The 14654-nt window shown below is 42.5% G+C and overlaps 1 protein-coding gene across 7 annotated transcripts in view; it reads right to left on the bottom strand.

Annotated features, from left to right (window-relative positions):
- zswim8 (zinc finger, SWIM-type containing 8) overlaps positions 1-14654 on the bottom strand; it is a 182266-nt gene that overhangs the window by 110276 nt on the left and 57336 nt on the right. For all 7 annotated transcript variants that reach the window (XM_086122592.1, XM_086122593.1, XM_086122595.1 and 4 more), the window contains 3 exons: positions 14455-14536; positions 14156-14276; positions 9179-9380 (listed from right to left, as the gene is read on the bottom strand). In XM_086122592.1, coding sequence (XP_085978718.1) covers positions 9179-9380; positions 14156-14276; positions 14455-14536 — 405 coding nt within the window. The remainder of the gene's footprint in view (positions 1-9178; positions 9381-14155; positions 14277-14454; positions 14537-14654) is intronic.

Genomic DNA, 14654 nt, shown 5'->3' with positions numbered 1-14654 from the left:
AGATTGGAAAAAATACTGGTATGCTGTATTCAACATAAAGTATTTTGATCCATTAATTTTTTTGAATAAACCTGGAGTACACAGCTGCTGATGTAATGTTCATTGTTAATGCATAGTTTTCAAATATTTACGCTTGAAACATTCTACTTTTGAGTTTCAGAATTCTTGATTATGAATATTAGTCAAAATAGAAAAATGGGTTCCCATGATGAATGTTTACGGAACCCAAAATTAGTTGCCGTGGTTTCCCACTGGGTAATCCGACGGAACCGAAAAACGGTTACAGTGAATTTCCGAAATCCTCAGGCCTGCTACTGAATTATTTAAATGTTTTCAGCATTTGTTTATAATTGTATGTACTGTATATGTTGTTGTTTATGTTATTATCATATGCAATTGAATAAGGAGACCATTTCAGAATTCGAAATTTGGGACTCTCTAAATGCATAATGGGACTCATACTTTTCTGATCAGCGAGTCCCTGGGACTCGCTGGGGGTAAACTGTAAAACTACAGTGAAACTCCTCTAAATTAAATCTACATGGGCGAAAATACCCCATAATGTGAAAAAATCTTCATGCATTAACGTTATACGAAATCAGTTTCTCTGCTCCAGCCTCGCGAAGACATTCACTACAACGAAGTCTAATTCAACAGCGACCTCTACTGCTTCATTCGGAAACGGCAGCAGCAACCACCGCACTGGTTTACATCGTGAACGATGTTTATTTCGGTAACAGCTGCGAGTTTCCTGAACGCAGACAATATTTTCGGGGTCGGATAGATACAACAATATAAAACGATATGACCTGCATGAAAAATGTGGTATTTTCGAAACATAACAATAAACACGAATCATGACACGCGGAACGTCCTATGTGGCCGCAACATTATCTGGTTGCTATGGTAACGTTTAAACGTGCCTTCAAAATAAGACACGCCGCAAATAAAAAGTGCATGATTCATTGAAAAATACGACTCGCCATCGCCAGTTATTATGCAGAGTAGGCTTGGTGCGTATAAATCTCCCGTTGAGATAAAGCCGTATTTGAAATAGAACTCCTGATACTGTCTCTTAAATGTAGCCTTCTCTTTCTTGAAGTTGTAGGCTCCTCTTCTGTCTCCTGGCTGGGCCTTTTCCCCTTCCCGAAAAAAACTTTTCAAAGACGTTTATTTTTTATGCGGTAACCTATCACGTGACCGAGAAGCGCGCATGCACCTGCGTCACGAGTCACATACTGTAGACTGATATAACAGAGAATCCGGTCATTTTTCAAAATAAAACATCTTTCAGATTCCGAAATGAATAAAATGGAAGGAATGTAAGTTATTTATTCTCTCTTTGTGGCCCGGCACCAAATGACCTGCGGACAGTTACCGGTACGCGGCCCGGCGGTTGGGGACCCCTGCATTAGAGAACATTTAACATACGAGAGCTGTGAGCAGCTAAAAAGGGTCCTTGCATTCCTGGCCACGTTGGGGTACTGGTACGTGAGGGTACCGACGCATAGGACAATAACTAAATGTTTTTTAATTCCAATTTGTTAGGGAGGGGCCAGCCGGGCAGCCTCCTCAGCCAGGGTGCTCTGCACCTCACACCTGATACTCATCAGTTTATCACCCACCTGTAGCTAATCTGCTCGTTTGGACTGGTATAAATTGGCTCCCAAACAAGTCCTCAGTGCAAGTGTGTGTCGTTACCACCTGGAGTGAGCTCTATTGGCATCTCCTGAAGTTTTCGTTTCCTGTGCAGACATTTGCTTGTGGACTCCTCGTGCTTCTCCCTGAACTTTTGAGTAAGTCCCATTTTTTTCCCTGAGTGAGGGTTTCGCATCCTGTACAAGAGATTTTCCTGTAGATTCCTCATGCCTGAGTTGACTTTGCAAAGACTAATAAACAACGCCAAGTGTTGGCTTACACCATAACTGCCTGTTGTCGTGCAATTGGGGTCACAGACAAATCCTAACAGTACAAACTTGCCATGACGACCCCAGCCAACACAGACAAATCTGGACTCGATTTGATCCAAGATGTTCTCGTCAAGCAGGTTCATCTGACCACTACCCACACCCAGCACCCCTTACAGGGCCTTCAGACTCAAATCCAGCCTCTTCAGCTTGCGGCGGCGGCCTAGTTTAACCAGCAGATGGCGTTGGTGAACCTGACATTCATCCGTGCTTCCAAGGCACGCTGGGCCCTGGTTCCCGCAACTCTAAGGCAGACGCCCTGTGCCGACAACACCCACAGGAGTCTACTATCGAGGAACCCCTCCCCGTCCTCCCTGAGAGAAAGGGGATTGGCATGGTGACCTTGAGCCTGGAGGCTGCTGTCAAGCGAGCTTTCCGCTCCCATCCAGCTCCCAGCAACATCCCTCCTTGCCGGCTGTTTGTTCCGAACCCTGCTCACTCTCGGTTACTCCAGGGGTGCCACGCTCGCCGGTTTGCTTGCCACCCGGGTTATCATCTTACCTTCACCTTCCTGGCTCTGAGGTTCTGGTGGCCCACTATGAGGAAGAGATGTTAAGGAATTTGTCATGGCCTGCACGGTCTGCGCTTGCAGCAAGGCTTCTCACCAGGCACCGGTCTGCTGCAACCCCTTCCTACACCCAGTAGGCCCTGGTCCCATGTGGCATTGGACTTTGTGTCCGGACTTCCCCCTTCTCAAGGTAAGACTGTGATCCTAACAGTGGTGGACCGTTTCAGCAAGGGAGTTCAGCTGGTGGCCCTGCCGAAACTTCCATAATGCCTCAGAGACTGCTGAACTCCTCATGGCACATGTGTTCGCCTGCATGGCCTTCCCAAGGACATTGTCTGGGATCGAGGACATCAATGCGTCTCCCGTGTATGTCAGGCGTTTTGCAAGGGGTTGGGCGCTTTTGTTAGTCTCTCCTCGGGATATCACCCCCAGACTAATGGGCAAACTGAGAGCATGAACCAGAGCGTGGAGTCCACCCTTCATTGTGTGGCCGCGAAGAACCCTGCCTCCTGGAGCCGGTTTCTCCCCTGGGTCAAATAAGGCGATCAACTCCCGGGTCTGCTCCGCAATTGGAATCTCGCTTTTTGAGGTTTCTCATGGTTACCAGCCACCCATCTTCGCTGCACAGGAGTCTGATGTGGCAATTCCTTCCGTGCAGACCCACCTGGACCGCTGTTGCCATGTATGGGTCAAACACTAACACAATTGTTTTTATTTGTTTGAAGCATATTCAAAAATGAACATCAGTTTCCAAAATATGATATCAGTGCCAGACAATATACAATTCCCCAGGAGCTTGTTTGACCCCAATTCACCTCTATTCCACCATTATAGGTCACTTAAACAGAGTTGCAATTGGCCTTTATTCTATTTATCGTTTTCCATTTGACAATGTTACCGTGCCAGCAATGTATGTGGTTTATCACAAAATTCAAAAAAATTCTGTTGTTTCTGTTTGCTTATTTTCATTGACATTATTTGAATAGACTCGCACTTTAGTGTTGCTATCTTTCTATGTAGAGCAATGGATGGGGATTCAGCATTTTCATTATCTAATGATTACATTTTTTCCTCCAAATCTGTTAATTTAGCAAGGTTTGCTTTTTTTCCTTGAAGCTTCAAACGAGCTTACAATACCTCTGATGAAGTTCTTGCACGACTTACAAAGTGTAGATGGAGTAATCTCGGAGTATCATTCATCTCCAAGTAAAGAGAAATGTGATTCACTGAAGTTATTATCTATATGCAGCTGTGAGTTTAACTTCCAGGAATTATGTGGTTTACCGAGATCATCTAAAATTACGAGGAAGGAAAGTGGACTATGATGATAAATCTCAACATGATGACATTATGTCCAAGTCTGGCATCTACAAGGACAGGGGTCGGGAACCTATGGCTCGCGAGCCATATGTGGCTCTTTTGGTGATTGCATCTGGATAAAACAATTCTCACTTGTTTAATCCATCCATTGATTTTTTTTTTTTTTTTTTACTGCTCATTTCCTGTTGAGGGCTGCAGTTGGCTCCAGGAGCAATTTTGATTGGAAAAACGCTAATCCAACACGAATAAGATGGCGAAAAGAAAAAAACAAAATGACGAATATGGTACACTTCAGGACGAATGGACCGAAGCATTCGCCTTTGTGGAGAGAACAGGCTCTGCGGTGTGTCTGATTTGCAATGACAAATCAGACACACCGCAGAGCCTGCAATGACAAATCAGACACACATCGATGAAACGGTCGAATGTAAAGCGCCATTTTGACACGCGCCACGCAACATTCGCATCAAAATACCCAGCGAGAGACAGCGGAACAGAAGCGTGCGAGCTACTGAGCAAGGTGCAAGCTAGCCAGCAGCAACTCCGCGTATGGGCCCGGCAAGCTGACTATAAACTTCAGGGAGTGGTGACATCATCGAAATTGGCCGAGACTGATAATCTCTAATTCACCAATCAATTTACTCTGCAAGACCAAACTACTTTTGAAAACAGCGATCGAAGTTAACATCTTCTTTAATTGGTGCCAATTCGCCTCCATTCGGAACAAACATGCTGTGTATACATTTGTCAATGGAGGCGCATATATCATCATTAATTTGGGCCACTTTGCCCGGGAGAGCGGCAATGGCAGCCAAGTAGCTCACGGTCCGGCAAGTTGGTCTCATTGCACACCTCTTCAGGGTCAGCCCCGTCACACGTGTCCGAGGATAGGTCAGGGCCTACATCTGGCTGGTCATTCCTGGTTGACCCTTTTGAGACATCGTCTGTTCACCATTGTAGTTATATTCAGGTGCCATTCCACAGTTTTGTATCATGGATTTACATACGTCAAGTGATTGATTCGAGTCACGGTTTGAGAGCGCTATGTAAGACGTCATTCTGGGTTTGAAGAAGGAATAGAAAGCTGATCTAATGAGGACACGTAGTTTGGGAATTTTTTTTTTTGCAGCAAGTGCACGACAGTTATTCAGCATTTCCTCCTTTATGGTGAACGAAACATGAATTTTGATGTCCCGCCCCATCATATAATAGTTTGAAAAAAAAAAAATCCCCCTGTTGTCCCACACCTTAGGATGATAGAGCTGAAGTTTGAAGTCAATCGAATGAATCCTTCAGGACAGGGGAGAACGGGAGTTCCTTGAGGGCCCTCCTGGCTGTTTTAGATCCCTCCTTACTCCAACACACTTGATTCAAACGCTCATTATTGTTTCAGGCTTCTCGGCTTCTAAAGAACTTATTGATCAGCTGATCGTTTTTCTGCTTGGCTTTCTCACGGCCTTTATTTTTATTTTTTCCCCGCGACGTGAACCCCTTTGAACTATTTGCCCAATTGCACAGCCTTCGGAGCGTGCCTATTATGAATGCTGGGTCTTGTTTGTTTTCTGAGAATCTACTGCACCTACTGGTAACTTGTCTGGCATGTAACAATAAAAAATCTACTATAAACCAGGGATATTCTGGTTAGTCACACTGCACTGCTATTATTTTGAACAGCACTGTATACACAGTAAATAGTCCCATCCCTGGAATTCTATAAAAAGAAATTTCCATCACCCGGAATAAAAACCTATGCATTGACATTTTGACTACGATATTACATTTTACCAGAACTTACGTAAGCGGAATTTCCACTCTCCGGAACCCGGATGGAGGCAGAAGGCCACGGGAGCTTCAATACACGCAGCGCCCACGCGATGCAACGGAAGACACATATTCACTTCGCCGTTTTCGATCATCGGATTCGAAACGACGACGTGTAAGTGACTTTTTATTGCCGTGCGTTTTACTGTAATTGCGAACGATTTTAACTTTATTTACTTACGGCCTGTAGATCGCGGCACTAGCTTAAAAAGCAACGCCCACTCGACACAACTGGAGACACGATGGAAGAAACGTGTTCGCTTCGCCGTTTTCTATCATCGAATTCGAAACGACGACGTGTAAGTGACTTTTTGTTGGCGTGCGTTTTACTGTAATTGCGAAAGATTTTAACTTTATTCACTTACGTCCTGTAGATCATGGCATCGAAAACGAAGAAGAACCCAACAAAACAAAACAAAACAACCCAAAATAGACTCATTTTTTTCCCAAGACAGAAAAAAAATCAACATTAAAATACTGTACGTACTGTACTGTGTTGTGTTTTTTTAATACTCTACACCTGTACTGTATACCGTACTGCTGTTTTCGTTATATAAACAGTTTTTGGACAGTATATTTTTGTATTTTATTGCTTGTGTTGTTACACGCATTTTTTCAACATACTTGCAGGTTCATAAAGGACATGTGTAAGCAAGACCTAGAAAAACAAAACTGGACCGAGGTCTACTCAAACGAAGACCCAAATACAGCGTTTGAAGTATTTCAGTCTACCATAATCTCTTTATATGATAAACATTTTCCATTAACTAAAGTCTCCAAAAAGTATAAAGACCCAAGTAAGCCATGGATAACGAAAGGCATAGAAAACGCATGTAAAAAGAAAAACTATTTATATAAATTGTTTTTAAAATTGAGAACTGAAGAAGCAGAAAAAATATATAAGACCTATAAAAATAAACTAGTAAATATTATAAGAACCAGTAAAAGAGATCATTATCATGCACTATTAGAGCAGAATAAAAGTAACACACAAGAAATATGGAAGATACTTAACCAAGTAATCAGAAATAGTCCTAAAAAAATTGATTATCCAGAGTATTTTATCAAAGGCAAAAATACTATTTTGGAAAAAACTGCAGAAATAGCAACTGAATTTAATGAGTATTTTGTCAACATCGGCAGTAACCTAGCAAAACAAATTCCTGATCCAACAAACTTGTTTGAAATAGATAGATATGTAGAAAAAAACTCCCCCACGATGTTCCTTACTGCTGTAAAACAAGAAGTATCAAATATTATAAAAACTTTTAAAAATAAAAAGTCAACTGATTGCTTTAATATTGACATGACAATAATAAAGCAGATTATAGAATATGTAGTGCGACCTTTCACGCACATATGCAACCTGTCATTCAAAGCTGGTATCTTTCCATCAAAAATGAAAATTGCTAAAGTTATTCCAATCTATAAAAGTGGAGAAAGACATCGGTTTACAAATTATAGACCAATATCACTACTACCACAATTTTCAAAAATATTAGAAAAACGATTTTCTCGCAGACTTGATAGCTTTATACAAAAGCATGCGCTGTTAAGTGAGAATCAATATGGCTTCAGGGAAAAACGGACCACCTCAATGGCAGTTATGGAGTTTGTGGAAGCAATAGCCACTAATATAGACAACAAAGAATTTACTGTTGGGGTTTTCCTAGATCTAAAAAAAGCTTTTGACACAATAGATCACAGTATATTATTGAAAAAACTAGAAAGATATGGCATTAGAGGTGTAGCTTATAAATGGATAAAAAGTTATTTAGAAAACAGATATCAGTACGTGCAACTCAACAATAAAAAAACGAATCAACTAAAAATCACTCACGGAGTTCCTCAGGGGTCAGTGCTTGGTCCAAAACTATTCATTTTATATATAAATGATATCTGCAAGGTCTCAAAACAATTTAAATGTGTCCTATTTGCTGATGATACAACTTTCTACTGTTCTGGAATAAATCTGAAACAGCTCCTGACAACCGTAGAAAACGAATTAAACAAATTAAAAAACTGGTTCGACAGAAATAAATTGTCACTTAACCTGAAAAAATCGAAGTTAATTGTTTTTGGCACAAGACCAATCAAACACCAAGCTAAAATTATGGTAAACTCAATTGAGATAGAAAGAGCGTATGAAACCAAGTTTCTCGGATTAGTAATAGACTCAAAACTATGTTGGAAGCCACATATCGATAACGTAAAAAGAAAAATAGCCAAAACTGTAGGGATCCTCTACAAAACCAAGGAAGTGCTAAATAAGAGATCTTTGTACACATTATACACTTCATTATTATTACCATATATGACCTACTGTGTGGAAATATGGGGAAATGCCTGCAAAACAAACACACTCCCTATTCTCAACCTACAAAAAAAAGCAATTCGAATTATTAATAGATCAAAATATACGGAACCCACAAATCCACTATTTATCAAATTAAATACGATGAAGTTTTATGACCTGGTTGACTTTAAAATCGCCCAATTAATGTACAAAGCACACAATAACCTGCTCTGCCAAAACATTCAGAAGTTTTTCGAAATTCGAGAAAGCAGCTATGATTTAAGAGGTACCAACTTATTCAAAAAACTCAAAACAAGAACAAACATCAAGCAAAGAAGTGTATCTATCAAAGGTGTTAATCTGTGGAATAATCTCGAAACAGACCTGAAAATGAGTAAATCGCTTGCTGAGTTCAAAAACAAATTCAAAAAAATAGTACAAACAACCTACATCAATCAGAGTTAAAATGATAAATTCAAAACATTAAATATAATGATAAATCAGAACTAAGTTGATAAATAGAGAAAGGTATATAAATATCCATTATGAATACAAGAGAAAATTGACACAAGAGTGTCAGGGTGTGGAAGTATATAATCCCGATACAAACCAAAAGTTGTAAAAATATCACGGTTAAGGGTAAAGTATGAGCCTTAATGGAGACTTCTTTCTTCTTACTTTTTTCTTTTCTGGTTGATATAAAAATGATTTATTAGATACAATCACATAACGGGGTAGGACTAGATACGTTTTTTACTTCTTCCTACTCCCTTGAACATAATAACTGTGTTGTATGAAGATTGATTTCTTTCTTTTTTTATCTACCTTATTTTCTGTCAAATTATTACTGTATATATGTTTTATGTTCAATAAACAAACAAGAATCATGTACCATGCTCATTTCCTAAATAAGGAATTTCTGTTATAAGGACAGATTGGACAGCGCAAACATGAGTCCGTACTAGATAATGTTTACTGTATATATATATATATATATATATATATATATATATATATATGTGTGTGTGTATATACATATATACACACACACACATACTTTTTTTTTTTTTTTTTAACAAAACCAGTAGGGAGCTCGGCGATTGTTGCTCAGGCCCGAATAATTTCTCCAAAATGAATTGGGACCTTGCAGGGGTCGCTGCTCGGGCCCTAATAATTCCTACAAACAAACTAAGGATTTTCCAACGGTTGGTGCTCAGGCCCTAACCAATAAACACATACAAAAAAAATAAGAATTCAAAGTTGTACCTGTTCATATGTCAGGCACTGCTCAGTGAGTATCTCGAGGAGCGGTGCAGCATTGCTGTCTCGTCTCTTTAACATCTCCCTTACAATCGACAGAAGGTTCCAAATGCCCTCCGGTTCTCTGCCTCTTAGAGGTCTTAGCAGACATGCCCATTCAGCAGCAGCTGGTGGCTCAGTGGACGATAGATACATAGAATTTACATCACTGCAAACACAAACACATACACACAAAAATGAGCAATTAGCAGCATAGTAAACAAGGATCACAATCAAAATTGGCTATGGTAACTATCATGGCAATGACAGAAAGTCCAAGACTCTTAGGATACCTGCTGTCACATCACAGCCTCTGAAGATTGTAATGCTCTGTAGACTCTGTCACACCTCCCGGGGCCTGTTGCTGAAAGGTACGACTTCATCCTTCTCTTGTAGACCGTTTGGCATTTTTACTAACCCTAACCCTAACTTAATACCTGTCAACTTGTACGTTTTTCTTATCATTTCAAATCATGTACGGCGTATTACAACTTTTATACGGGGAAAAAAATTGTGAACTGATCTCACAAAGACCATTTTGGCTCAAATCCAGATCGTCTCACCTGCTGGTAGCCAACGACAATGCCGTCGTCGATCGCTACGATTGTCACGGCAAACCAGCAATTAAAGTAATCCTCAATCGTATTTTTTTCATCACTGCGTACGGTTGGATTGATAAAGCATGATGTGCGCATGCACGGGAAGCCGTTGTAAGGTTTTTTTGTTGCTTTGTAAGGGGAATCGTAATAATTTATAGGGGCAGCGATTAGCCGAGGTTGACAGGTATGTAACTTTTTCAAGTCAGCTCGAGCTGTGCTGCAAAGTCTGATGTCATCTGACCTAAATGCTGTGTCGAGGGCCTTGAAAAGTGAGCATACCTTGAGTGTCATCCAGGGTTTCTGGTTTGGAAAAACCCTGATACTTTCTCTGCAGACACAGTTTCCATACAGAACTTTATGAAGTCGAGTACTATCCCTATGTATGTGCCCAGGTCCTGGAGTTAAAATAGGTCCCACACTGTTTATTGGAAGCAGCCATGAAGTTCACTGAGTGCAGTCAAGGGCCAAGTTGTTAAAAATGTGTGGTAGGCTTTGTTCTGTGTCTGAGAAAGGTGCATGAAGGGATGAGCAGCAGGGAGAGATGATCTGACTCGACAAGGTGTGGTAGGGTGTGGTTCTGTAGCCGTGTTTAAAGTTGGAGTTCACGTGGTCTAAAGTGTTTCTACCTTCTGTTGGACATTTAACATGTTGGAACTTTATGAGTGCAGTCTTTAGGTTGGTTAGGTTAAAATCCCAAGCAAAATGTGAATGCCATTGTGGTCGGCCCTCTGCTGTGTCTCTCTGTAGTGATGCTGTTGTTGCACCACAGTCATCATGCATGAAGAAACGGAACCCCCTACCTCTGCTATTACCAGACTCCACTGCTATTACCAGTGGTGCAAAGTCCGGCCTGCAATTTGTACGCAAGCACGATGAATCTTCGGTCAAAGCCAGGTCTCGGTTACGATGAGGGCACAGCAGTCGATTACCCGCAATGTTTAACTCCAGATCAAATACTACATCTGACCCCTCTGTTCACATTCTGTGTTCAGCTGTGCTAAATTTTTTTGAAACTGTGTCCTTGACGCTTTTAGAGGATGTGGTTCGCCAGACGAAGCCATCTGGCTCCCCCTGCGACTCTCTTCCCCCGCATTTCTTTAAGGAGGTTCTCCCGAATATTGGTACATTTGTCTTGGCCATTATGGACAGCAGCCTCTCTTCTGGTATAGTTCCCCAACAGTTTAAAAATGCTGTGGTCCAACCCTTGATCAAGAAACCTGGTCTTGATCCATATGTGCTGTCAAATTTTAGGCCCATTTCCAAACTGCCTTTCATTTCAAAAATTCTGGAAAAAGTGGTGCACATGCAGTTGAAATCTTTCTTGGATGAACATAACATCCTGGAGGTCTTCCAGTCAGGTTTCAAGACAATGCATAGCACGGAGTCAGCCCTGTTATGTGTTTCTAATGACATCCTCCTGGCAAATGACACTGGAGACTATGTGTGTCTAGTTTTATTGGATTTAACTGCAGCATTTGATACAGTGGATCACAGTATTCTGCTGGCTCGTTTGCAGCACTTGGTGGGCATTGGCAGTCGCGCTCTTGAGTGGTTTAGGTCCTATTTAGCTGACAGCACCTTTTGTGTCAGCCTTGGCTGCTCTGAGTCACGTACTGCTCCCCTGTCATGTGGTGTTCCACAGGGCTCAATTCTGGGGCCTCTGCTGTTCTCACTGTATCTGTTCCCATTGGGGTCCATCTTAAGGAAATGTGGTATTTCCTTCCACTGATATGCAGATGACTGTCAGATCTATGTCCAACTGAGTAAAAAAGACACTTTCTCATTAAGGCCACTTTTATCCTGCCTGGAAGAAATCAAAACCTGGATGGCACAAAATTTCTTGAATTTCAATGAAAATCTTGAATTTTTTCTGCTTGGCTCTTGACGAAGGCGGACGCTTTTTTGCTCTGCTCCTGCTCCTGTCCCCCCCACCCCCTTGCTCGCCACTCAGTCTATGTGCTGTCCTTGTGTCTTTTCCTAGCCTCCGCCATATTTTTCATCCTAAAAAACAAACCATGGAATTGGTTGGCTGGTCTCTTGATGCAATCGACAACATTTTCTCGACGAGAAGAGCAGGCAGTGGGGAGCCTGCTTGCCCCTCGGGACATTTGCTGCCGGGTACACCCTAGATCCATGGAGGAAGCGGAGAATGGTGTGCCTGTCAATACTGTCCGTTGAGGAGGAGGAAGACATCTACATTATCGGCCTTCTGATAGCAGGTATGCTGCAGTTTGGTGTTAGCAGTTTCCTGTTCTATCGCAAAATCCAACCGACGGGAGCAGCTTATTGGAAGTGAAGAAGCTGCCGGTCATTCTCGATGGTCTAGCATGAAAGTCCAACACTCAGACTCAAGCGGTGACTGAGCTCAACCGCAATTGCGGTTCTGGAGCGTCTCCGTACGATCGACAACAACATTGAGAAGTCGGAATTCTCGCTTCGAAAAGGAATTCAGCGCCAGTGAAGGGATACAGCCACGGACTCAAGGCCACCTGAAATTGTTGGCGGCCGTCCCTCCAAAATAAACAACGCTATTTGGAGCCCTTTCCCCTGGATGGAAGGTATGCACGGAAGCTAGTGCCCCCACCATCACCCCCTCCTTCTCGGCCATGGACTGATAAGCCAGGACTGTCTTCATGAGCAGACCTTGACGAAGCAGCTGCGGCCTGTTCACGCATACACAACCAGACAATCACAAGCGCATACACATCCTTATCATCACGGTCTTCATCGTTCATATTCTTTTCCCCCGCCACGTGGAATGATCCGCAGAGCGCTCGGTGGACCGTGCAGCTGGTCGGACGGGCCGCGTCGCGGTTGCCCCTCCCCCTCCCCCTCCCCCTCCCCCTTCCCATTCCCATTCATCCGCCCCCTCATTACATGTATGTATGTCTTGTGACTTGTAACTGTCAGATGCTTATTTATGTGCTCGGGTCTTTTTTTTTTATCCTGGACTTAAATTATCCTCAGAAGAGGATAGTTCGAGCGTGGTTTTTTTTTCCCTCTCCCTACCCAGTGTTTTTCTTTCTGAACTCTGACTGTAACTTTCCCCATTGCGGGAGAAATAAAGGATATCTTAATCTTAAAAGAAGACAGAGGTGATACTGTTTGGTCCCAGTGGCCCTTGTACATCCCATCCTGTAGACTTGGGCCCCCTGTCCCCTTATCTTAAGTCAACAGTCTCAAACTTGGGTCTTAAACTGGACAGTGATTTTAAACTTGACCCGCAAATTGGTGCCATTGTTAAATCCAGCTTCTTTCACCTTTGACAGCAGGCCAAAGTAAAACCTCTCCTCTCTCAAGAACACTTTGAGACAGTAATTCATGCCTTCGTCACATCCTGGCTCGATTACTGCAATGTCCTTTACTTTGGAGTCAGCCAATCCTCCATTAAGCGCCTCCAGCTGGTCCAGAATGCCGCTGCTCGCCTCTTGACTGGTACTCGTAAGAGGGAGCACATAACTCCTACTCTGGCATCCTTTCACTGGCTCCCTATACATTTTAGAGTTATTTTCAAAATCCTATTATTTGTTTTCAAATCTCTAAAAGACCTCACGCCACCTTATCTCTCTGATCTCATCCGCCCCTACACACCTGCCCGGCGCCTCTGGTCTGCGGACCAAACATTATTAGAAGTACCGAGAACTAAACTGAGGCTCAGAGGGGATCGAGCCGTTTCTGTTGCTGGTCCCTCTCTCTGGAATAACCTCCCACTGAACATTCGGCAAGCCTCCTCGCTGCCCATCTTCAAAACCCGCCTCAAACCTCACTTGTATTAGTTGGCATTTGACTCAGCATGACTCAGATTTGTTCTTGGTTTTGCTGTTCGGTGCTTTCTACCGTCTTTGTTACCGATTTGTTGCTTTACTGTTGTATATGTTAGTTGCTCCAAGGACAGCACTTTGTATGCAGCGATGGCTGTTTGAAAGTGCTCTATAAATACAGTTGAGTTGAGTTGAGATCGTCCATTTTGTTGGCGATTCATCTGGCTTTGGCGAGGTAAAAGCTCGGAAGAGGCGTTCTGCATGAGTTGTTCTTCAGCCTTGGGAGGAGGCCAGACCTGCAGACCCCACTTTTGCTTCCTCTCCCTCCTCTGCCTGCACCGCTTCTCAACCGCGACAACAATCCACATGAGTCCAGTGGTCTCGCTTGTTCAACTGGGATGTTGTGCTTGGAGTGAAAATCGCTTGAAACTATTATTTTGTGTGTCAGAGCTGAGGTCCAAAGGTTCCTCGCTTAAATCATTTAAAAAAATAACTGAGTGAGTAAAAACATTCCAGTGTAACGAGTTCACCAAAAATGGACACCATAACAGTGTGTTTCGAGATGTGTATGTCAATTGAACAACCTGAAGACAACAGGTGAAGGCCCACAAAACTTATGGAGTGTCTTTTTGATGTTTTCACTCAGAGTCGACTCATCCAAATACCAGGTGCTCTGGTCAGAAGCTGAAGGTCCAGCTGTGGGGTCTTCAAACACAAAACACACACACACACGCATGCACGCACACACACACACAGGCACGCACAAACACACAGATACACAAAGTCAATTTTTATAGTAATTCAAGATAAGGTATTTATATTATTAACCATCTTACTCCCATTTGGAATGCAAGCATACAAGAGATGTTGAAGGCTATTTTACCTGGAGCTCCACACAAAGTGTTGATTGCAGTTGACTGAGAGGATAAGAGCTCATCAAGTAGTCGTTGGGCTGTGGGTAAAATCTGAAAGGCAAAGCCATATGACATTTGATTGGAAATACCCAGTACAATGAACAATCCAGGAATACCAAGTGCAATACTCTTAGGCTAAATTTACGTCGCATCGTGGAAATGACAAGTC

The sequence above is a fragment of the Hippocampus guttulatus genome, chromosome 10, assembly GCF_054856545.1.
Source record: "Hippocampus guttulatus isolate MCC_2025c chromosome 10, RoL_Hgut_1.0, whole genome shotgun sequence".
In the NCBI taxonomy this organism is placed as follows: Eukaryota; Metazoa; Chordata; class Actinopteri; order Syngnathiformes; family Syngnathidae; genus Hippocampus; species Hippocampus guttulatus.
Note: the sequence above shows the minus strand (reverse complement) of the source record. Positions and strands in the feature narration are given on the sequence as shown.